The sequence below is a fragment of the Hemitrygon akajei genome, chromosome 6 (genome assembly GCF_048418815.1).
Source record: "Hemitrygon akajei chromosome 6, sHemAka1.3, whole genome shotgun sequence".
Taxonomy (NCBI): Eukaryota; Metazoa; Chordata; class Chondrichthyes; order Myliobatiformes; family Dasyatidae; genus Hemitrygon; species Hemitrygon akajei.
This window is the reverse complement of record NC_133129.1, coordinates 48,165,570-48,192,013: the sequence shown is the minus strand read 5'-3', so window position 1 is coordinate 48,192,013 and position 26,444 is coordinate 48,165,570. Positions and strand designations below refer to the sequence as shown.

General features: G+C 40.4%; 1 protein-coding gene across 4 annotated transcripts in view; it reads right to left on the bottom strand.

The window, feature by feature from the left end:
• Window positions 1-26,444, bottom strand: part of gak (cyclin G associated kinase) — a 123,729-nt gene that overhangs the window by 81,351 nt on the left and 15,934 nt on the right. For all 4 annotated transcript variants that reach the window (XM_073048343.1, XM_073048345.1, XM_073048346.1 and 1 more), the window contains exons 4-10: window positions 22,804-22,918; window positions 22,500-22,642; window positions 17,886-18,011; window positions 16,953-17,042; window positions 12,566-12,701; window positions 9,452-9,564; window positions 4,451-4,550 (exon numbers count right to left, since the gene is read on the bottom strand). In XM_073048343.1, the coding sequence (XP_072904444.1) occupies window positions 4,451-4,550; window positions 9,452-9,564; window positions 12,566-12,701; window positions 16,953-17,042; window positions 17,886-18,011; window positions 22,500-22,642; window positions 22,804-22,918 (823 nt within the window). The remainder of the gene's footprint in view (window positions 1-4,450; window positions 4,551-9,451; window positions 9,565-12,565; window positions 12,702-16,952; window positions 17,043-17,885; window positions 18,012-22,499; window positions 22,643-22,803; window positions 22,919-26,444) is intronic.

The window sequence follows — 26,444 nt, the reverse complement described above, 5'->3', positions numbered from 1 at the left end:
AGAGTGATAGACATGTATGACACGGAAAGAGGCTCTCCAGCACCGAGTCCATACTGACCTTCAACCATACATTCACATCGATTCTACATTCTTTTTTTATTCACACCACATTCTCATTAACTCTCCTCAGATTCTACCACTCACCTCCACATTAGGGGAAAACTTAAAGTGGCCAAATGACCGAGCCAATCAACACCTCTTTGGGATTTGGGAGAAAACCCATAGAGTCAGAGAGAACTTGTAAACTCCACACAAACAGTACCCAAAAATCAGGATTGAACCCAAGTCTCTGTCACTGTGAGACTATGATGCCACCAGGCCACTCAAATGTTCTGTCTATAATGATCAATATAAAACTTTTCAACAATTTCTTTCAGAGCAGCTTTCACAAGTAGTTAGATCATTGCATTTCTATCTTGCAAGGATAACCTCAGTTATTTGTTACTTAAAATTAACCTTTAAAAAATTGCAAAAAGGGAATAAAATTGGACATTCCTAAAATAGCCAAAATAATATAATCTATGTGTGGAGTGTAGTGACATGGGCAAGATGCTAAGCAAATTCTTTTCATCTGTATTCACCAAGGAGAAGGATGTAAAAGATAATAAATTCAGGAAGGCATGCATGGATAATCTGGGGCAAATCCACATTGAGAAGGAGGTGGTACTGGGATTCACAGGGCTCATTAATCTCCAGAGGCGATGACATATATCCCAGGTTGTTATGGGAAGAAATAGCTGATATCCTGACATTGATTTCTGGATCTTCGTTAGCCACAGGTGGAAGATATCAAATGATGCTCTTTTATTTAGGAAGAGCAGCAGAGATAAGCCAGCTAAACACAGGTCACTGAGTCTAACGTCAGTGGTAGGAAAGTTGTTGGAAAAAGATCCTTAGTGATGGATTCATGAATATTTGGAAAAGCAGGGGCTGGCCAGAAATGGTCAGCACTGCTTTATGTGAGGGAAATTCTGTTGCACTAATTGATCCAGTTTTATAAACATTGACAAAAGCAAGGCAGTAGACTGGTCCAATAAGGATCAAAAGCAGCTGGCTAATTAGATTTTAAAGGTGTTAAGAGATGGAGGGTTGTGATGAAAGAGACTTTTCTGATAGGAAGCTTCTGACTAGTGGTATTGGAAGATTGTTGTTTGAGAAATATATTAATGATTTGGATGAGAACAGAGAATAATGTACATTTCCAAATGGCATAAAAAGCTGGTGGTGTTGTAGATAATGAGGAAAGTTATATAAGGCTACGGTAAGATCTTGATCAAGTAGAAAGCTGGACAAAGCATTGGCAGATGGAATTGAATACCAAAAATGCCAGGAGATGCACTTTGGGGAATCAGACAGGAACAGGACAGGGCATAAAGAATAACTGGAACAGCTCTTAGGAATGTTGATGAACAGAGACCTCGAGGGTTCAAGTCCACGGCTTCCTTAATGTGGGAGCATAGGTCAATAGGGTGGTGAATGGAGCACATGGCGTGATTGCTTCCGTAGGTTAGGGCAGAGAATATAAAAGTTGGGATATTATGTTGTAATTTTACAAAGCTCTGGTCAGGCTGTATTAGAGTATTGAAGTTGCCTCTATTGGAGAACTTTAGTTCTGGAGATAGATTGGATAGGCTTTCCTTGGAGTGAAAGAGACTGAGGGGTGGCCTGATAAGGGTATATAAAATTATATGAGGCATTGACAGAGTCGTTTGGTTGAGATAACAAAACCAAAAAGGTACAAGGTTAAAGGAAAGAGTTTTAAAGGGACTTGAAGGGAAAGCTCTTGTTTAAAAGTACAGAGGTGTTTGTTAGCTGGAACACACAGGCAAAGCAAGTGGTGAACAATTGTTACATTTCAGAGACATTTAGCAGACACTTAAAAAGGCAAGGTACAGCAGAATAGAATCTGATTAATATCACTGGCATATGTCATGAAATTTGTAACTTTGCAGCAGTAAAATGTAATACATGATAAATATAGAAAAAACTGAATTACAGTAATTAAATAGTTAAATTAAAAATAAGGAGTGCAAAAACTGAAGTTTAAAAAAGTATTAGTGTTCATGGGATCAGTGTCCATTTAGAAATCGGATGGCAGAGGGGAAGAAACTGGTCCTGAATCGCTGTGTGTGTGCCTTCAGGATCCTTCCTGAGGGTAACGATGAGAAGAGGGCATGTCTTGGGTGGTGGGGATCCTTAATGATGGATGTCACCTTCCTAAGCCACCACTCCTTGAAAGATGCCTTGGACACTATGGAGGCTAGTACCCATGATAGAGCTGACTAACTTTACAACTTTCTGCAACTTACTTCAATCCTGTGCAGTCGGCCCCCTCCCCCCAGACCAAACAGTGATGCAGCCAGTCAGAATACTCTCCACAGTACATTTGCAGAAGTTTTCCAGTGTTTTAGGTGATAAACTAAACCTCCTCAAATTCCTAATGAAATATAGCCGCTGTCTTGCCTTCTTCGTAGCTGCATCAATATGTTGCATCCAAGTTAGGTCCTCGGAGATACTGACACCCAGGAACCTGAAATGGCTCACTCTCTCTACTTCTGCTCCCTCTATGAGGATTGGTCTCTGTTCACTCATCTTACCCTTTCTGAAGTCCACAATCAACTCTTTAGTCTTACTAACAGTGAGTGCAAGTTTGTTGTTACAATATCATTCAACTAGCTGGTACATCTAGCTCCTAGGATTAGGATAGGATCCTAATACAGGCAAATGGGATTACTGTAGTGTAGATGGGCAAAAAAATCGGCATGGATGTTGCAGGGTGAAGGTTGCACTTCTGTGCTGTACAATTCTGTGATAACCTCTGTGATCCTGGCTTTGATGATTTGAGAGTTATCTCAAATTTAATAAGAATATAAACATAGAAACATAGAAAATAGGTGCAGGAGTAGGCCATTCAGCCCTTCGAGCCTGCACCGCCATTCAGTATGATCATGGCTGATCATCCAACTCAGAACCCTGTACCTGCTTTCTCTCCATAACCCCTGATCCCTTTAGCCACAAGGGCCATATCTAACTTCCTCTTAAATATAGCCAATGAACCGGCCTCAACTGTTTCCTGTGGCAGAGAATTCCACAGATTCACCACTCTCTGTGTGAAGAAGTTTCTCCTCATCTCGGTCCTAAAAGGCTTCCCCTTTATCCTTAAACTGTGACCCCTCGTTCTGGTCTTCCCCAACATCGGAAACAATCTTCCTGCATCTAGCCTGTCCCATCCCTTTAGAATTTTATATGTTTCAATAAGATCCCCCCTCAATCTTCTAAATTCCAGTGAGTATAAGCCTAGTCGATACAGTCTTTCTTCATATGAAAGTCCTGCCATCCCAGGAATCAATCTGGTGAACCTTCTCTGTACTCCCTCTATGGCAAGAATGTCTTTCCTCAGATTAGGGGACCAAAACTGCACACAATATTCTAGGTGCGGTCTCACCAAGGCCTTGTACAACTGCAGTAGAACCTCCCTGCTCCTGTACTCAAATCCTTTTGCTATGAATGCCAACATACCATTTGCCTTTTTCACCGCCTGCTGTACCTGCATGCCCACCTTCAATGACTGGTGTACAATGACACCCAGGTCTCGTTGCATCTCCCCTTTTCCTAATCAGCCACCATTCAGATATTAATCTGTTTTCCTGTTCTTGCAACCAAAGTGGATAACCTCACATTTATCCACATTAAATTGCATCTGCCATGAATTTGCCCACTCACCTAACCTAACCAAGTCACCCTGCATCCTCTTAGCATCCTCCTCACAGCTAACACCGCCGCCCAGCTTCATGTCATCCGCAAACTTGGAGATGCTGCATTTAATTCCCTCATCTAAATCATTAATATATATTGTAAACAACTGGGGTCCCAGCACTGAGCCTTGCGGTACCCCACTAATCACTGCCTGCCATTCTGAAAAGGTCCCGTTTACTCCCACTCTTTGCTTCCTGTCTGCCAACCAATTCTCTATCCACATCAATACCATACCCCCAATACCATGCAATACAATAAGCTCCAAGTAAATTCTCTGGATATGTTTTGTCATTGTAATTCTGCATGTTCAAAAGGGAAACAAACCAGAGCCTGTCCTATATGCCAATATGTGAACTAATTAGCAACATAGAGCATGAGATAATCAAATATAAATGAAGGCACCACATCAGCTGCAATTGTTTGTGACCCAATTTCAACATCAACTTCCTGGCTATGATATAATTGTAGATATGAGATATAGCCCCAAGTCTAAATGATCTTGACAGCAGGATTTTAAACATCAAATCCTCTTTAGTAACAAGATGAGAGATGCTGGTCACCAGTCAGAAAAAGCTGTGAACTTTAAACATGAATGTGTATGTTTTTACAAAACCACATACTTCTAAGGTCTTGCTTTGCTCCAGGAAGATTATTAATATTCTTTCCTGCTTTGCTTAAGAAACACGCTGCATACCTGCATTATGTATGTTGTTTAGACTTCCTCCTGGCTTGTTCCAATGTGGTTTTGAACTTGCTAGTGCATTGTTGGCTACCCCTCCATTCTGTTCCAGGAGCTGTAAGGATTAATAACAATTACAACTAATCTTTATCAAATAAAACCATAGCACATTTATGAACAAACACAACACAAATAAAACCAAAGCTTCCTAGACCCTGATTGTAATTGTATCAAGGTAAACAGCAGCTCCAATTGAGACCAAAGAGGGCACTACAGAGTGAGTATCACTCAAACCTCAGCTTAGCACCTATAGGCAGTTCCATTTTGGCTCTAGTGCAGCATGAGCAGCTGACTGCAGCTTACCTGCTTCACACTTACATTTCATATGTGAAAAATCAGCCTGACTTTTCAATATAAGCAGCCTCAATTATATTAGGTGAAGTTATACATTAATACATTTTCATAAGACAATTTAAAATTTATCAACATCCTAAACTACAAAATAAATCTGAGTATCATAACCTGGAAAAATAATTCTAACAATGAAGGAAAAGTCTCTTCACTTAAACCATCCCTCTCCCTTTAGCTAATTGGGCTCTACAATCCCCCAAAACTACAAGATATTACAATAAAAAGCAACTCATCATTTACAGTTTCTGATCAGTCACCTTGCCCACTATGATCAAAGATTAATAAAAACCAATTCATCATTTACACAGTTTCTGATCAGTCACTTTGCCCTATATGATCAGAGATTAAAACATCAATATATTACTTTAATAATTGAATTCTACTTTTGATAAAGTAGGATTGGACTTGGTGCCAGACTTTACTTTTCCCATGGCTTTCCAGTGGAAAAAAGTAACTACTGTACACAATTGTACATAACCAAGATGACAGAAAAATGCTTGTTCTTCATAACTAGTAAAATATACCACATTCAAGCATTTCAAATAGTTTTCTTATCGAGATTGCAGATGTAAGCAATGACAACTTCTTCAACATGGGATCCACAAGGAATTTATTTTAAAGATGCACATTTTCAACACTATTTATATCAGGATTGATAACGTAATTCTGTGGATCAGAGAGCTTTTCAGGTTCAATACAAAAAAAACACATATTTCTAATATGTAGAGAAAGGAGAGAGAATAAATGACGAGAACAAATGCAAGAGAGGTATACAAACAAGAGAAAGTCTGCAGATGCTGGAAATCCAAGCAACACACACAAAATGGTGAAGGAACTCAGCAGGCCAGGCAGCATCTACGGAAAAGAATAAACAGTCAATGTTTCAGGTCAAGACCCTTCATCAGGACTGATGAAGGGTCTCGGCCCAAAACATTCCCTGTTTATTCTTTCCATTGATGCTGCCTGCCCTGCGGAGTTGCTCCGCCATTTTGTGTGTGTTGCAAGAGAGGTACAGGTGTCCCCTGCTTTACGAATGTTCGCTTTACGCCACTTTGCTTTTATAAAGGACCTACGTTAGTAACCTGTTTTCGCATTACAAAGAGGATTTTCGCTTTTACAAAAATTTTTCTCATATAAATTGATGGTTCTTCGTTTTATGTCATTTCGGCTTAAGAAAGGCTTCATAGGAACGCTCTACCTTTGTAAAGGGGGGGGCATCTATATTTCCACTCTGATGTAAATAGTGGGGGTGTCACCTATGAGCATTGGGTTTAGATAACTGATATCCAAGAAAACATAAAGCTTCCAATCCTTTTACTGCAGTTTTCTTTGTCAAACTCCTTACTCCTGAAAACAGATTAAAATCTGGACCCCAAAATCAACTGTTCTAATTGAAATAATTTGATACAAAATAAACACTTTAAAGCCAGAAGTCCACACAAATGATTGCATTTTACACAGATGATATAGAACAGAAAGTCAAAGCAAATTTTACTGAGCGCATTCACACTACAAACCTAAGGGGGAAAATTAAGTTCAAAGGGACAAAATCTAGGTCATAAAGAGATAAAATAAGCTTAGAGAATCCAAAATAAAAAATAATGTAAATACTCAGGTCAGGCAACATCTGTAGTGAGAGAGAGATTAACATTTCAGTTTAATTACCTTTCATCACAACACCATAATTTCACACATACAGCATTTGCAATATTTTACTTTGCAAACAGGTTAGGTGAGCTGCAAAAAGATTGTGTGTTGGAGTAGAATGTGGGAATTTGAGTAATTAAGAGGAAAACTGTACTACAGAAAATCTTTTAAATGATGAAAAACTTATATGTTCATGTACAGAGGAATGAGCAGTGAAATCACAGAAAATAGAGAGTTAACAATATAAAAATTGATGGAAAAGGTGGTTTGTCTATCTTTATCACAAATGAAGTGAAGAGCAAGAGTTTAGGACCCTGTACCATAAGATACTATGAGCAGAATTAGGCCATTCGACCCACCAAGTCTTCCACCATTCAATCATCTCTCTTAATCCCTTTCTCCTGCCTCGTCCATGGAACCTTTAACACCCTGACTGATCAAGAACCTAGCAATGTCCACTTTAAATAAACCCAATGACTCGGCCTCCACAGCCATCTGTGGCAATGAATTCCTCTCATCCCTGTTATAAAGGGACAACCTTCTATTCTGAGGTTGTGCCCTCTGGTCTTGTACTTCTCCACTATAGAAAACATCCTCTGCACATCCACTCCATCTAAGCCTTTCAATATTTGATAGGTTCAATAAGATTCTACCTCATTTTTCTAATCTCCAATGAGTAAAGGTCCAGAGCCATCAAACGTACTTCATACGTTAAGCTTTTCATTCTCAAGATCATTCTTGTGATCCTCCTCTGGATCCTCTCCAAAATCAGCACGTATTTTCTAAGATTAGGTGCCCAAAACTGCTCACAATACTCCAAGTGCGGTCTGACCAATGCTTTATAAATCCTCAGCATTACATCCTTGCTCTTACATTCTAGTCCACTCAAACTAAATGCTAATATAGTTTATAACTCAACCTGCAAGTTAATCTTTAGGGAAACCTACACAAGTACTCCCAAGTCCCTTTGCACCTCAGATTTCTGAATTTCCTCCACCTTTAATCTTTCTGCCGAAGTGCATGACCATACACTTTCCTGCACTATATTTCATCTGCCACTACTTTACCTATTCTCCTAATCTGTATAACATACTTTGTCAACAACAAAGGACAGGCATTTCTATCTTGGAGCAACAGATAGTACGCAGAAGAAAGCAGTGGGTTAAGCAGCTTTCATGGGGGAAACAAACTGTCAACCATTCTTTTCTGCACAGGTATGTCGCTAGCCATACTGAATTCCTCCAGCAGGTTGTTTGTTGCTCCAGATTCCAGCATCTGCAGTCTCCTGCACCTCCAGTTGTGCTTTGGAAGTGGTGCAATGCAGTTTACTAGATTCTGTTGTAGGATCTGTGGCAATGAGGAGGTGCTCAATGAGTAATGCTGATTTAATCTCAGCATATCTGAAGCACCAGAGGTGCCTCCATTGAAACAAGCAAGATTCCTAAAGCAAATTAATAAGGATGTTACCAAGAGGCTGTTTTTTACCCCCAGTCAGGAGAGTTTAGACTGGGGGGGGGGGGGGGGGTACAAAGTATAAAGTGAGCCACTTAAGAGTGAGTCAAGAAATGTCTTTATTTGGACAGTTGTGAGTCATTGAAAGTAGTATCTTTGAAAATATTCAAGGCCGATATGGAGAAATGTTTGAATCAAAGGTTATGGGAAATGGGAATGGCCAGGAACATAGATCAGCAGAATCAGCATAGGCCTTCCTGCATGATAGAGCTGCCTCCCAGGCTTGATCCTGCTTTAAATTATGCTTTTCCCAGGAAACCCAATGTCTGAAGGCATCAGAATGCTTTAGGAAATGAACTTCCTCTCTGTTTGAATTCCCCATTCATTTGTACATTAAGGCAAAATGAATAAATGACAGATTGTTAACAAAAAAAATACAATATAGCCCTCACATATATAAAGTAAAATAGAATATTGGTCAGAATTTTAAAGTACAGAAACAATCCCGTCCTATGATAAAATAATATTTTGTTACATATGTTTCTAAACTACAATGGAGAAAAGAAAATGAACATTAACACAAGGGGCTCACTGACAGCCAACAGTTGTGAGCCATTAACCGTTTGGACAGCTTATCTTGGACATCCATGCATGCTCAGCCTGATGTGGAAGCCCTTAATAAAGCCTGAGGTTAAGTGCCAGAGTAGAGGGCCAGCAATTGAGAAGAGAGGACAAACTTATATCAGGAAACAACAAATAGTCTGCTTGAGGAACTTCATGGGTTAAGCTGCATTTGTGGGAAGAAAGGAACTGGATATGTTTCGTGTTGAAACGCTGCATCAGGACTACATTTGTGTACACCTGCAATCCCCATATGCAGCAGATTCTGATTAACTGGGCCATCAGTTAATAAAGGCAGCTGCTTATTTGGAACAACGCTTGAACAACAGAAAAACAATTGAGAAAACAGCCTGGATACCCTTCATTTCTTTGGGAGAACATGCCATTTAATCGGGACAGGAGCCTGTTGCTGAACATTCTCACTAACATTAGTCACATGCACCGTGCACCATTAAGACACTATACTGAGCTTAGACAATTTTAAAGACCTGAGAACAAGACATCTTGCTTCAGTCACATAACAGAATTGAGAAACACAATGGGGTACACAGATCATTGCACTAGGCTCAAGTGAAAACAGTCAACAGTGCATACTGTGCACAGCTCAGTTTTAACCATTCCTGGCTAGCAGACTGATAATACAGAAGTACCAGGAATTTGGTTTCATTAAGGTGTATTGTCACTACAGTTTTATGGCAAGCCAGGATCAACGTAGCCCACCAGTGTAAATGTTGCTGCTTTCTTCTTTCCAATTTTGACATCAAAAAAGTAATCACAACTAATAAAATGATGCAATGCATTTATACTCCATTATTAATATTCTCATCAGCTTGTTTCTAAACCTGGATGAGTCTCCAACTTACAACTTTTATAAAAGTTTCTTACTTCTGTAATTGGAGATTTAAGATTAATATTTCGGGCAGCAGCAATCTCCTGCAGCTGATTCACAACCTCAGTGATAGTCATTCGCTCTTTAGGATTTATCTTCATCATATTACCTATAGCAATAAACAGAAGAGAAAATAGGCAAACAATCCATTATCCACAGTTTATCAACAGTGTGATCATTTTTTTGGCAAAAAACTAACATGGCAGATCAGGATGATCATTGTCAAAATGATTGACGGTCAAAATTAACAGATTAAGTAACAAAAAGCACAAGAGTAACAAAAAATGCACAAAATTAGAAGCAACTCTTTTCGCTTAGATTTCCCCATGGGGATGAATAAAGTATCTATCTATCTATCTATCTAGATGTGGGATCAACTGGTTGTTGCATAATTGGCAAATAGCAATAACCAATTCTCAAAGTCTCTATCTATACTGACACCTTATCCTTTGACTACATGCTCATGACTTGGCAAAGGAAAGTTATTATCCAGTTTTGCAGATGATTGCATATTAGGTGTGTCAAAGTGTATGGAGGGGAAGAGCTAGCCACAAAGATTCAGAAAGAGTGAGTGGGGAAATCTATGGCACATGGAGTTCACAGTAGGGAGAATGGGTTATCCAATCTATATCCATTTTCTGAAAAACAAGAAGCTCAGAGATCATCACCAACACTAATCAAATGAAAAGGCAGGTTATTCATAGCTAACAGGACATATTGAAGATAGACAGCACAATGGGACAGCAGATAACGCTGCTGCCAAAGAGTTTCAGTGATCCGATTTTAATTCTGACCTTCAATGCTGTCTGCATGGTTTGTACATTCTCCTTGTGATCATGTAGGTTTTCTCTGAGTGCTCCAGTTTCCTCACAAATTCTAAAGATTTGTAGCTAGTTGACTGCTGTAAACTACCTCTAGTGCAGGAGGGCAGGAAATCAGCAAGGAGTCAATGGGTACTCAATAGAGAACAATTTCTAAGGAAATCACTGGTGGAATAGGCTTGATGGAAATTGTCTGAGAACTGACAAAGATTCAATAGGTCAATGGTCGTCTTCTGCATCAGAGGGAAATGTTTACAAAGTGGAAGAGGCTTAAATTTGTCAGGAGTTTAAAGAAAAGGCAGGTAAGGAAGTTAGAATAGCTCAAGGGACTAAATGACCCAGTCATCATCCTGTAGTTTCCATTGCATTATTTACTCCCAGAATAGGACAAAAGTTCATGCAAACTCCTGTCACTATACAGTGTAGTATGAAAAAACGTTCAATCAGCAAACTTAGATAATCCATTAACTTAAAGCAGCATAGTTATAAACAATTATACAGTGATTCAGATTTAGATTATTAAACACATTTTAGCTAAAAGTAAACCTAGTTAACCATGACACTTAGTTAACCTAAGTATCATTCCACACTGAAATATTATAATAATATTGGCTCAATTACCCCACATTTTCACATGATTTTGTAATCATGCAAAGCAAGTTCAGACAAATTGTTACCTCCAAAATTATGTCCATATTTCAGAAAATTCACTTCTTGAATACTGTACCACACCCATCAGAGCTCTGAAACTTCATCTGAAGTGTCACCAGTGTTAACTCCTGCTGACATAGTCCAGTGGCATTCCTCCTGCTGCTGCAAGTTTCTACAGTCATCACACTAGGCTTCACTAATGTCTCTCAATAATTAAATAAAATGGATTTCCCATGTTAAGTAGAAGTGGCCATACCTTTATCTATCTGATCACGTCTGCTCTTGCTACCCTTCCCAACTCTAAATCATTCTCCACAGATCTCCGGACCTTTTTCTCATCCTTTTGGTAACTGTGCCTTATCTTCCACATGTATGCTGGCAACACTCAATTCATTCATTATCCATGTGCTGCCATTCAGGCTGGTTTCAAGTAAATCATTATTTCTTTCAATTTAACAAAGGGAATGGCTTCAGTCCCACAGCAGAAACTTTATTTGTCAATGATCTCCTCTCAAGCCACAGCACAGAATAGTCACTCCGCAAAAGTTTACACTCAAGTGGAGGTCTCCTCATCTGGACTGTTTGCATAACCATAAATGTGAGATTCTGTAGATGCTGAAAATCTTGAGCAGCACACACAAAATACTGGAGGAACACAGCAAGTCAGGCAGCAACTGTAGAGGGAAATAAACAGTTGACATTTCAGGCTAATCAGCACTGGAAAGGAAGAGGAAAGATGCCAAAATAAGAAGGTTGGGGGAGGGGAAGGAGTACAAGCTGGCAGGTGATAAACGAAACTAGCTGACAGGGAATAAAGTAAGGACCTGGGAGGTGACAGGTAAAAGAGGTAAATGGGTGAAGAAGGAGGAACCTGATCGGAGAGCACATTGTACTGTGGAAGAAATGGAGGAGGAGGGGCAGGTGAGAAGGAGTGAGAGGAGAATCAGAAGCAGGAATGGGAAAAGAAAGAAAGGGGAGGGGGAAAGAAATTGCCAGAAGTTAGGGAAATCTATGTTCATGCCATCAAGTTGGAAGCTACCCAGATGGAGAATGAGTGGTTGCTTCTCCAACATGTATGTGACCTTATCATGGCTGTAGATATCTGTATAGCCTTTGTTCCATCAACTCAGAATGTTCCATCTTCACCCAGATGTTGAAAATAACTTTCACCCACTACTGAATTTCTCATGTTTCTCCACCACCCTACTACATGATCAAAAAATTGTTCACTCTTGCTATACCTGTTCATTTTGTGTCCGGCAATTATGATATGCCACAACATCATGTAAATTAATATAGTTCTACTTTTCTTAAAACCCCCTCTGAAATGTGTCAAGCGATTATATTTTTAAGGTCAAACTCTACATTTTAACATCACATTTTCATCATAGGAGTATTCCTTCTTCTTTTATTGTATTCTTAAAACAATAAGTGAATGTCATAGAATCAATTATTCCTGGCACTTAGCAAGTAAAAGAGGATTAATGTCAATGGCACCACTTTCCTCAACAAACCCCGGAGATCATTGATGCAAAATTAGTAATCTAAAATTTATTGTGCCGAAATCAGTCAGTATATCTTACATAATTAATGTGAACATTGAACAACAACGTCATACAGCTTGCACTGAATACTTACAAATGAGGTCGTGAAAAACTGTGTATTTTGTATCATTTGCAGGAATAGAATACTTCCCATTTACTATTGCAAGTTTAGCGCCATCTTCAAATGGATGCTGCTTAAAGCACAACAGGTACAGAATACAACCCAGAGCCTGAGGAAAGTTTCAACAAAGATGTTAGATAAACACCAGTATGTCAATTAGAGAGGGAAAAAAATCAGTATTCTTTGCCACTTTTGAAATATAATTTCTCCTTCCTTCTCGCTATCACTCTCCTTCCCTTTGGTATTCAGAATCAGAATCAGGTTTATTATCACCAGAATGGGACGTGGAACATTCTGTGTGTGATGTGCAGCATTGAAGTAGCTGCAGCAGTTCAATGCAATACATAATCTAGCAGAGAAAAATAAATAAATAAAATAATAACAAACAAATAAATCAATTATGTATATTGAATAGATTTTTTTAAACGTGCAAAAACAAAAATAACATTTTTTTTTAAAAGTGAAGTAGTGTCCAAAGATTCAATGTCCTTTAGGAATCAGATGGCAGAGGGGAAGAAGCTGTTCCTGAATCGCTGAGTGTGTGCCTTCAGACTTCTGTACCTCCTACCTGATGGTAACAGTGAGAAAAGGGCATGCCCTGGGTGCTGGAGGTCCTTAATAATAGACACTGCCTTTCTGAGACACCGCTCCCTGAAGGTGTCCTGGGTACTTTGTAGGCTAGTACCCAAGATGCAGCTGACTAGATTTACAACCTTCTGCAGCTTCTTTTGGTCCTATGCAGTAGCCCCTCCATACCAGACAGTGAGGCAGTCTGTCAGAATGCTCTCTACAGTACAACTATAGAAGTTTTTGAGTGTATTTGTTGACATGCCAAATCTCTTCAAACTCCTAAAAAAGTATAGCCATTGTCTTGCTTTCTTTATAACTACATCGGTATGTTGGGACCAGGTCAGAGATCTTGACACCTAGGAACTTGAAGCTGCTCACTCTCTCCACCTCTGATCCTCTATGAGGATTGATATGCGTTCCTTCGTCTTACCCTTCCTGAAGTCCACAATCAGCTTTTGTCTTACTGATGTTGAGTGCCAGGTTGTTGCTGCGGTACCATTCCACGAGTTGGCATATCTCACTCCTGTACGAGCTCTCATTACCACCTGAGATACTACCAACAATAGTTGCATCGTCAGCAAATTTATAGATAGTATTTGAGCTATGCCTAGCCACACAGTCAAGTGTATATAGAGAGTAGAGCACTGGGCTAAGCACACACCTCTGAGGTGCACCAGAGACGGTCATCAACGAGAAGGATATATTAGCACCAATCCACACAGATTGTGATCTTACAGTTAAAAAATCAAGGATCCAATTGCAGAGGGAGGCACAGAGGCCTAGGTTCTGCAATTTCTCAATCGGGTTTGTGGGAATGATGGTATTAGATGCTGAGCTATAGTCAATGAACAACATCCTGACATAGGTGTTTGTATTGTCCAGGTGGTCTAAAGCTGTGTGGAGAGCCATTGAGATTACATCTGCCGTTGACATATTGTGGTGATAGGCAAATTGCATGTGTCCAGGTCCTTGCTGAAGCAGGAGGTCAGTCTAGTCATAACCAACCTCTCAAAGCATTTCATCACTGTCGATACGAGTGCTACTGGGCGATGGTCATTGAGGCAGCCCACATTATTCTTCTTAGGCACTGGTATAATTGTTGCCTTTTTGAAACAAGTAGGAACTACCACCCGTAGCAGTGAGAGGTTGAAAATATCCTTGAATACTCCCACTAGCTGATTGGCACAGGTTTTCAGAGCCTTTCCAGGTACTCCATCGGGACCTTCCACCTTGCGAAGGTTCACTCACTTTAAAGACAGCCTAACATCAGCCTCTGAGACGGAGATCACAGGGTCATCAGGAGCAGCAGGGATCTTCACAGCTGTAGTTGTGTTCTCCCTTTCAAAGCGTGCATAGAAGGCGTTAGTTCATCAGGTAGTGAAGCATTGCTGCCATTTATGCTACTGGGTTTCGCTTTGTGGGAAGTAATGTCTTGCAGACCTTGTCAAGAGTTACTGTGCATCCAATGTCGCCTCCAACCTCATTCAAAATTGTCTCTTCGCCCTTGAAATAGCCCTCCACAAATCATACCTGGTTTTCTGGTACAGGCCTGGATCGCCAGCCTTGAATGCCACAGATCTTGCCTTCAGCAGACGACGTACCTCCTGGTTCATCCACGGTTTTTGGTTTGGGAATGTATAGTAAGTCTTTGTGGGCACACACTCATCCACACAGGTTTTAATGAAGTCGGTAGCATACTTATCCAGGTTCAAAGATGAATCCCTGAGTACAGTCCAGTCCACCAATTCAAAACAGTCCTGTAGGCATTCCTGTGCTTCCCTCGTCCATACCTTCTTGATCCTCACTGCTGGTGCTGCAGTCTTCAGTCTCTGCCTATACTCAGGGAGTAGAAATACAGCTAGGTGATCAGACTTCCCGAAATGAGGGCGTGGAATAGCACGGTAGGCATTCTTGATGGTGGTGTAATAATGGACCAATGTGTTGTTTCCTCTGGTATTGTAAGTGATCTGTTGATGGTAATTGCTTAGTGATCTTTTCACGACTGGCCTAAAATCTCCCAAAACGATGGGTGAAGGTGTTAGGGTCTGCTGTTTCATGCATATTGATCCCATTACTCAGATCATCTAAAGCCTGCTTGACATTGGCCTGAGGTGGAATGTAAACTGCTCCCAAAATGACCTCAGAAAACTCCCGTGGTAGGTAAAATGGATGGCACTTTACTACTAGATATTCCAGGTCTGTTGAGCAGAATTGGGACAGCACTGATACATTTGTGCACCAAGAAGAGTTGATCATGAGGCATACTCCTCCACATCTGCTTTTGAGAGACTCTATAGATCTGTTCTGACGGTGTATAGTAAACCCGTCGATCTGGATCACTGCATCCGGTACGGAAGGGGTTGACCAGGATTCCGTGAAACAAAGGACACATACGGTCCTAATATCCCTCTGATTCAGCACCCTAGCTCAGAGATCATCGATTTTATTCACCAGAGACTGCATGTTCACCAGCAAGAAAGTCGGTTTAGGGAGTTTAAAACCCCATTTCCTTAAACTCACTTGTAACCCCAATCTACACCTGTGCTTCTTCCAAGGTGTCCTCCATGGGCACTCCCGACCACAATCAGTGTTGCTTCTGCAACACACACAAAGTGCTGGTGGAACGCAGCAGGGCAGGCAGCATCTATAGGGAGAAGCACTGTTGACTTTTTGGGCCGAGACCCTTCGTCAGGACTGACGTGAGTCCTGACGAAGGGTCTAAGCCTGAAACGTCGACAGTGCTTCTCCCTATAAATGCTGCCTAGCCTGCTGCGTTCCACCAGCATTTTGTACGTGTTGCTTGAATTTCCAGCATCTGCAGATTTTCGGTGCTACTTCTGTCGGTTTTAAGCAGCGATAGTTCGTTTAAATGCATTAAGACATCTTTGTTGACTGTACTGACCTTGAAAGCAGGTGTGCTTTTTAGCTGTATCAGACGGAAACGGGAATATTTAATCGCATCCATTGAGAGTACTACTGGTACTCAAGTTGCGCCTAGGCGCCCCGGAATGATATTTAACTCCCTCTCCTAAATATCTTGTTTTCATCTGTCTTTGTAAGCTCTGATGAGAAGTCATTGGCCTAAGATATTAGCTCTTTCGTGTAAGGAGTGGATCAAGTATTAATCTTGTATTCTGATTGGCTTCTCTAAGCTCAGTAATTCTGGTAACAAACTGGAGTCTGACCAGACAGGACAGTGATAATCACAACAACAAAACAAGTTTGCACATTGACTGCTGGTGACTTTTGTTTCCTCAATATACAATAAAGTATATATTAGTATATCTAGAACTAACACCTCAGGGGAACAAAAGTCATCAACCAAGTGTAATAAGCACCAGAACATTTTGACTACAGAAAGGCTTTCACCGGACACTCAGGGTGCTAACACAAGGACAAAGAATGATTACCTTCTGCTAGTGGTGTTTTATTTCTGTCACATACCCTGAGAACATTTTAGATTTTTTATGGTAATATTTGGATCCACTGAGACAACATTCAAAATTAACATTTAAAAAATTCCATTCCTCCCAAAAGAAACCAGTTTTCAATTTATTGGTAGAGTCAGATATACAGAAATGCTAACTTAACTATTACAACAGGATGAAGTAAACAAGCTGGTTATTTAGATAACAACATTACATTAATGTCTAGTCTGAGGAAAATCTTTAGTCAGAAAACTGAGAGCAAAATTAGAACAATAAAGTGGCAACTTGGTTAAGGTATCTTAAAATAACTTCAAACCATAGAAGTTGGTCTCCATTAGGGCTGTTCTGTACTGGATACATACCCAAATATCTTGTTTTTCATTGATTGGATAATTGGAATAAAGGTCTATTATCTCTGGTGTCCTGTACATTGGTGTTGTATTTCTTGTAACCTGGATTATCAAAGAAATGCAAAGAATATCTTTACTCAATCATTCAAGATGGAAGTGCAGTATATTTTATTCCATTGTGGAATAAAACTTTTACAATGTCCTCCCAATACTTACAGAAAGGGAATGAAAAAACCCAAGCAGAAAGTTAAGTATTAACCAAAAGGCAACCAGTGATATCAACCGGATTACTTCAAACAAATAAAACTGAAAAAATTCTGAAGAGATTTCTGGAATACTGGCATAGAAACCTACAGGAGGTTGTCTAAAGAGTTAGTTATCCCTTGGTTAGATACACTCATAATTGCAACAATTGTAGGCAGTGAAAAAGTGGATCTCACTGTCAAAAGGGTGAAATAAGAACAAAGATAAGCTTAAACTTTAGTGCGGGAAGGAAGTGGAAGCAAAATAACAGAACCAAAAGCATCAGCTTTAGAAATATCACCAAATAATGTGAAAAAAGAGCAACTGAAATTGGATTAAGGTTCTATATTGAATGTAATCTTCAATCTTATCCTCCTGTGATGTTTGTGTTGAGCTGGCACTTTCTCCTTATGGAAAATGTGGATTTCTCCAGTTTTCCTTCCGCATCCCAAAGATAAATGGACTAGTAGGTTAAATGACTACTGAAAATTGTCCATAGTGTTTAGCTGAGTGGAAAATTCTGAGGAAGCTGATTAGAAAATGAAGAAAATTTCATGAGATTAGTGTAGATGGTGCTTTAAGATTGGCATTGACTCACTGGGCAAAGGGCCTGCTTCTGAGCTGAAGGACTCCATTGTCTGTCTTACAGCAGCACTGTGTAATCTGTGATTTCAATATTTAACACAGAAGAAAGCATCATACCTCTTCTTCCACCATTGCTCTCCTATGTGCCGTCCAGGAGTAGTCTGGATAGTGCGCTATGCTTGTGGCACTGCCAAAATCACAAAGCTTAATGGTGCCTTGGTTACTGACCAGAAGATTTTCCACCTACGTTGGAGATAAACCATCAAACAAAACTGGGATAAAGAAATTCTTTGGGCTACAGATGCATTTGCATTACTACAAAAGCCGCAGATTGTAACCTTTTGCTTTACCCTGAGTAAAGCACTTTATTATATAGTCCTGGATTTCTCAGTACTCTGCGGATAATCTAACCCAACATTTTTCAGTGAGATTTTCATTCCCCACCCCCCCCAGCGATTTCTTTATGATAAAACTTCCCCTAAATGCCATCAACAATCGTGCAGCACATATCTGTCTGTCGTGAGAGTCTCAACATCACAAGTGTGAAAAACCACATTGTATTTAGTCACAGGTTTCAATAGTTCCTTTCATACTGAAACCACAATACCTATAGGGCCAGCACTCATTGTACTGACTGAGATCAGTGATTTCCAGTGTCTTTCCTGTGCGCCTAAACTGTTTACTTTTGAAACCTCATTCGTGCCCCTCACCTGGCAGGCTGTTGACCTCTACCATCTCTCAGTTTGCTGCTTACTACTGCATCATGTCTACTGCCTTCATTTGCTTGCACAGCAGGATCCCCTCCAACAGGCTTTCTAGCCCTCCCTGACAATCTCCTGTTAAGGATTCCTGTGGCTCCTTTGCACACAGAATACGCCTCCTCTGAATATTGTTATTTGCCAATTACTCAATGTCCCTATGTCCCTGTGGGAACATTCTCCTAATACCACTGCCTCCCCCCCAATCCAAGATACAACAACCATTTCCTGCTGGTAGAAGATAATTAATTGTACTGTGGTATAAGATCACAAGATAGTGCAGCAAAGTTAGGCTATTTGGCCCATCAAGAATGCTCTGCCAATTAATCATTGCTGATTTCTTTACACAATTCTCCCGCCATCCACTTAATACAGGGGTTCCCAAGCTGGGGTCCATGGAACCCTTGCTTAATGGCATTGGTCCATGGGATGAAAAAGGTTAGGAACCCCTCATTTAGTATAACTTTAAGAAATGACTGAAAAAACTGGACATGTTAAAACTGAAAGTTTTTGCAACACATCAACAGAGAACGTTTCAACAAGAGAAAATTTGGAAATGAAAATTTACTGGAAATCCAAGCAACACACATAAAATGCTGAAGGAACTCAGCATGCCAGGCAGCATCTATGGAAAATAATACATTTGACTTTTCAGGCTGAGACCCTTCAACAGAACTGGAGAAAAAAAGTGAAGAATAGATTTAAAAGGTGGAGGGGTAGGAGAAACACAAGGTGAAGTATGAAACCAAGAGGGAGAGGAGTGAATTAAAGAGCTGGGAAGTAGATTGGTGAAAGGGATTACAGTACTGAGTACACTTAGAGTATTGTGTTCAATTCTGGTCACCTCATTATAGGAAGAATGTGGAAGCTATGGAGAGGGTGCAGAGGAGATTTACCAGGATAGTGCCTGGATTGGAGAACAAGTCATATGAAGCAAGGTTAGCAGAGCTGGGACTTTTCTCTTTGGAGCATAGAAGAATGAGTGGGGACTTGATAGAGGTCTATGAGAGGCATAGATAGAGTGGATAGTCAGTACCTGTTTCCCAGGGCACCAATAGCAAACACCAGAGGGCATAGGTACAAAATTAAGGGAGGAAAGTTTAGGGGAGACATCAGGGGTAAGTTTTTTTACACAGTGGGTTGTGAGTTCCTGGAATGACTTGCCAGGGATGGTAGTGGAGGCTAAAACATTAGGGGTATTTAAGAGCCTCTTGGACAGGCACATGGATGAAAGAAAAATGGAGGGTTATGGGGTAGTGTGGGTTTAGTACTTTTTTTTAAGGATTATATGGGTCAGCACAACATGGAAGGCTGAAGGGCCTGAACTGTGCCGTAGTGTTCTATGGTTCTATGGATATGGGCCTGGGGAAGGAGGAATCTAATAGGAGACGACAGAAGGCCACGGAAGGAAGAAAAAGAGGGAGGAGCGCCAGAGGCAGGCAATGGGCAGGCAAGATTCAGATTCAGTTTATTGTCATTTAAAAACCACAAGTGCAATGCAGTTAAAAAATGAGACAATGTTCCTCCAGAATGTTATCAACAAAGCACATGACAAAATAGACTACACCAGAAAATCCACATAACGTTTGGCAATCCCCAATCCAGAGTCCGGAGAGGCTACTGCGTATTAATATCGCGCTATCATCTTAGCACGTTCCCCGAAAAGAATCTCCAAATCCACCAGACAAAACAAGACTACCCAAACACACCCAGTCAGGAGACCAACTCTACCACCCAACAAACCAAACACTAAAGCTACAAGTCCTACACAAAACCACGTAGTTACATATAGTTATAGTTAACATATAGTTATAACAGTGCAGACAATACCATAATTGATTAAAAAAAACAGACCATGGGCACAGTAAAAAATAGTCCAAAGATGTTAAAAGACTATAAGTTCGAAAGAAACCACCAGACAGTTTCCACAAGTCCTCAGGGTCCCGATAGACTCATCAGCCCACGCCGCAGCAGAAGGGAATACCCCTGCTATGGACTTCCAAGGCGCCGCCGGACTCAGCCTCACAGACGCAGCACACAGTGAAAGCGTCCCGACTGCAGCGGACTCCGAGTCCATCGAACCGCCAACCCTCCAACCATCCCCTCCGGCACAAGGATGGAGGGGAGCCCTTCCTATAAGCCTGCCGGATAGTCCATGACACCTTGTCCTCCTCCAGAGAGCCACTGAATATCTGACTCATCCTCATGCTAGCCACGTCAAGCGCCTTCACTACCCCCCGGCGCCGCAACCCCGTAAGCATCCCCTCCATCCTAAATATGTACTCGGAGAGCTTTTCCCCTCTCCGTTGTTCCAGGCGTTGAAACTCTGCTAAAAGCAGCCAGGGTTCCCCTGACAACTCAAACGCTCCCTCCAAAACTTCTATGCATTTCTCCACTGAAACCCCAGGCTTTTCAGCTTTCAACTCCCGGACTGTTTTGGCTGCCGAATCCATCAAACTTCCCACCAATCGCCGCTTCTTCTCCTCCTCCGAGCCTGGCCACTCCTCTAACATCAAGGATGTATGCTCGATCCAGGTCTCACAGTCCACCTCCCCATCCGGGGTAGGCTTGGCTCTGGAGAACACCCCCAGCTTCAGCCGTGGCCTCTCGGCCACTCCCACCAGGGAGTTAAGTGCGGCTGCCAGCTCCGAAGCTTCCACCTACCTGGGGGGGCGGGGCCTAGTCATGCCTCCCTCCTCCGACCTCCCTTTACTAGTGATGGGCACCTCTCTGGGGGCCACTTCTAGTTCTAGCTCCTCCTCCGGTGTCTCATCATCCTCATCCTCGGAGAGGGTGTGGAGTCCCCACGGCCCCGCCTCCCCCGGAACACTGACCGTCGCTGGCAGCTCCAAAGTCATGACGTCAGCATTTGTACGAACCAACACCCAACTAGACTCTACCTCTTTACCACACCATCTAGCTACCAATTCCACCTGCCCAATGCTTTTTACCAAACTTAACCCCCGCACTAACGCGTCTCCCGAAACTCGAAAATCCACTCCGCTCACTGCACAGGCATACTGCACCGGTACATCTTCCAACTCGCACCAGCTAACAATCTTATCTCTGTCCATCTCCGCACTGCTGCCTGCGCGATTCCACAGCCCCTGACAATCCAATCCTGGGTGAGCCCCCACAAATGTAACACTTACCCAACAGGCTGGTATATGTCTAGGGGAAAAGCAGATCCAGCCACACACCAACCCCACCTCCCGTACACGCAGGTGCTGTGAGAATCAAGTTTATGCCGCGCGCACACGCACAATATCAAACTCACACCAGATACCGTTACGGAATACACTTTAAAGATTTTACTAAAACTAAAAGAGTACTATGCAATACAGTATATACGAAGGAAAAGAAAATAAAGTAAAAGGCGCCAACTTATCAAAGTTCAGTCAGTTTAGTGCACATCGTTGGAGCTCAACCATCGAACCATTCGACCCCTCGTCACTTTCCTCCAACCTCCGCGTCCTCGCACCTGGGACCACCCCGGTGGTTGACCGAGCAGTGCAGCGCACGTCCACCTTCCTTGGCATCTCCTTCCCCCCTCCCCTGAAAAGACCGCAAAACCCCCAAGCTCCCAGCCTCACAAGACAAAACAACATTCCCCATTGGTTAAGAAATGAATACAATTCCCATATCTGCAAGTCCAAAGCTAAACAACTGCGAGAGAAAGCACTTATCAGACATAAAAGCATTCCTACTCTAGCAAACCAAAGAAGCCATTTTAATTACATACGCAGTACATTGTACACAAACAACAAGCCAGGGACAAATGCTCCAGTCAACTCTATTTCTTTCAGATGTCCAACAATTAAAATTTCTCCAAAAGCATCAACTGGGACTTCTTGATGTGAACTCAGATTTCACCAGAAAAATAAATGGTGAAACAGCTTATTCTCAACATTCTTTTTTTGAAAAATGAACTTCCACAAGTAAGTGCTTTTTGTTTAACTTAGGTGTTACTTACTTTCAGATCTCGATGAATGATTGGTGGTTTCTGTTTGTGCATGTGTTGTACTCCACGGCAGGTCTGATAAAAGATTTTGAGCACCGTATTACATGGCAGAGAGTCATTCACTTCAGCTTTTTTTAAAAACTCCACCAATTGTCCTGGAAGCAGGAAGGAGAAAAACAAACAACAGTTACACCTAAAATCTAACCAAATTTTAATTTTAAAAAATTCTCTTTTTACCTAATCAGGCTAACATCAATCAAAACAATCATCCACCCATTATTAAACATCACATCTCCAATATGCTTTAGAACCTTACCTTTACATAGTTCTGTGAGTATAAGAAATTCTCCTTGTCCAGTATCAGATTCTTCTTTTCCTATAGAGGCTGCTGAACTAAACTGTACAATGTTAGGATGCCCTGAAAGCTTTTTCTGAAATTGCTTTGTCAAGGAGAAGTATTATTAAATGTTTATACACGTCCATATTTTAATGTTGCTTTCATTTTGGTCACAAAGAATGTTGCATTGCTTCATGAAGACATTACACCTATTAAAAACTCATTGTACATATAGGATATGAGGAAAATGTACCAACAAAGCACAAATATTCTTCATTGAGTATAATCTATCCTGGCAAGCCCTTCCTACAGCTTCAATAAACGTGCCCAAGAGTCAGTAAGTTCTGAGTACAATGGCGCACATTGCAAAAAGAATGTCAAAATGTAGTCAAAGAAGGAATATTTATTATGAGCTACAGAGGGAAAAAATAACAAGTTAAGCCACCTGCTACAGTGTCATTCACGGTGATGTTTACTGCCCTGAAGTGAGAAGACAGATTGTTAAAAAGTTCTCAAAAAGAAAATTATAGTTCCATAGCCCAATGAAAGTGTGAATTAGTAAGTGCTTGGAATGCTTCGGCAACCTATGTTTATTCTATGTGAGTGGAGTGGAAACAGCAAGTGTAAAGCTCTGAACAAAGCAAAATACACCTGCCCATTCAATCCATCAGATCACTTAAACCTTGACTTACAGAGACAAGTATTCATCTCAATTCTGCCTTGGAGGAGTGTTCTGCCACCATTTACAAAACCAACTAAAACTCAATCTATCAACTACTTCAAGTTAGTTACTACAGGCTGCAAACCCCAACCTTAAGCTAAAGGACATAACAAATTGCGGCTTAAGTATACTGGCCTTGGTCTACCTTAAGGAACTTAAATTAAAACTGTCACTTGTTGCATATTTTATTCTGAATGACCATTACTTTTATCATGGTATGCTAAAGAATAGGTACTTACAGAAAACAGATCTCTCCAGCTGAATAGATGATGCTTCGGCTTAAAAAACCAGTAACTATCCCTCCTTCCAGTTTCTGCTTGTAAATTTTATATAGCTGAATTACCAATAGTAATTACCAATGGAATAGTTGTGGGGGATTGGGGCATGTATCAGTAAAACATTAGAAATGGTTAATATAGGTGTCATATGACAATGCCAACCCAACTACAGAATTCTATCCCTCAAATACTTTGGTCATTCCAATGACAAGATGCAGTGCTGAATATATAGCAATTTTTCTATTTTCAATACAGGCAGTCAAGATTAAACATTTAAAACAGGTCAATGAGCTTACTGTACTCTTAATACTGCTTCATGTTTATGGAATTCAAAAATGGACATCCTATGGAATTAGCATTAGTCAGTTACAGTTTTTATGGGGGAGGAAAAAGTTATAGTGTTAATGAGATGCCATTCCTGACACAATAGTAATGAATTAAAGTATCATATTTAATTGCCATGTTATTTCACAGTAACAACCATTCATGCTTGAATGGAAACAGTAGTCATCTTAATTCTACTCACAATCCGTTGCCCAGAGATAAGTGTCTTGAAACAGTAAGTATAGAGGTATTTCCTAGTTTGCCAAAAGGTATTTTTCTTCCAGTAACCCAGGCACAAAGATTAAACACTGGAACAAAACTATTTGAAAGATTGACCACAGCCTAGAAAAATTCTTGATGCAAAAGACTTATTATTTAAAATTCAATCTTGGGAAAATCTTATCAAACATTCAGAAATCTTCAAGAAAGCCCACTTATTTCATTGTTGTGAAATATGTTACTAAGTCCCAACAGAAACTTCAGATAGGTTTGAACAACATAACTGTTACACAGTTCAATGTCAACAAAATACCTAAATTTCAGTATTAACAAATGTAGTTGTCATAGAAGTGTATGTAGTTTATATTACCCAATCGAACACTAACTGATGTATGCCCCAAGAAATACTTTGAAGGCAAAAAACAAATCACACAAAGTTAACAGATCATAAAAAAAGATTCACTTACGCAGTGAGATGCAGAATGCAATGTCTTTACTGTCTCTAGTTATAATAATACTAATTTTTTACTAGTTTGCCAAAAGAGATTTGAAACAGTGAAAAGAAGGACAGAGTATTGGAAGAGAGAAAAATTAAAGACCCAACAGAAAGCAACGCTAGAGGCTGTAAAAGTTCGGCAGGTTAGACAGCATCTATGGAAAGAGAAACTTTTCAAGTCAAACTCTGTTTTGGTTGTCAGACGATATCAAAATCAAATGTATTGTCATATGCACAAGTACATATGGGGGAGGAAAAACTACAAGTACAAAAAACTTACTTCCAGTAGCACCACAGGCACATAGCATCACATAAGCAACATTCACAAGAAAAGCATAATTATGTACAATTTTTACAAGAAAAAAAACACAATTAGAATTAAAAAAATTAAAGTCAACTTTAGTATCAAGTGATCATAGCGTTTATAATGAGCTAGAGGCAAATACAGTGTTAGTCCTGCTTCTCAAACCAAAATGGGGCAGTTAACAGCTAAAGTAACTTTAAGAGGCACAGATAGGTACGTCACTGACATGCTAGCAACAACATAGGCGACCCCATATCCAAGAACTACACAAATTATTTTATAACATTTCCTTTAATTACCTCAGGAAAACCACAAACATAATCTTTGTGAGTACACCCAAAAGGGTTTCTAACAGAATTACTATGTCTAGGCTTGATAGCATTTTTACAAATAAATACAATTCTCGCAAATTTACTTATTTTGCCTGATGTAAAAGCAACAGTGAAAGAATACTTAAAAGGCTCCATTGTTTAGTGGGTAGTGACTGCACAAATCAGTAGAAAGTTCAAACCTTTAGTGTCAAATCATTGGGAACAATCTCACTGTTACTGCAGCAGTGAGCAAAGTGGAACATCACAAAATGGACCATCTCCCCAGAGGAACAAATGAAACTGCATCAAAGCAGAATGCTTGAAGCACTCTTCACAGCCTCAAGACATTCCAAAGTTGTTGTGATGTGGGTAAAGGTGCGAACAGGCACAAAAAAATAATACACACTGCAATGAAATAATAACCAGAGAAGCTGACATTTTAAATCAGAATAAAAGCTGGACCAAAATGATTTGGAGGAAAAATTTGTTGAGATCCATCTTGCCACTGTGAATACCTGATTGTGGAGGGGGGGGTGCTGATTTGGAGGTGACAGCATGTCTTTTAGGAAATAAAGGTAGAATGGAGGTACTTCAACCCAAAATATTCCAAGATATTTAACTGAGTCGAGATTGAAGGGAGTATCTTCTAGGCATTTTTGACAGTCTTTCTAATGACTGGTATTGTACAGCAATATAAGAAAGTGCTAGACTTACTTTTATGCAGAAGTAATGCATGGAGGGAAGAACAATAAAAAAACTTTCACGGTTAATAGTTGGATCAGGGTCGATAGAGTAAATGTTTTATGTAATATTAAAATCATAAAGCTATAGTCAATGGGAAAAAAGCCCTATGGCCCAACTTATCTAAGCTGAACAAGCTGTCTATACAAGTCAGTCCCACTTGCCTGCATTTGGCCCTTATCCCTACACCTTTCCCATCCAAGTACCTACAATATGTTACACACAC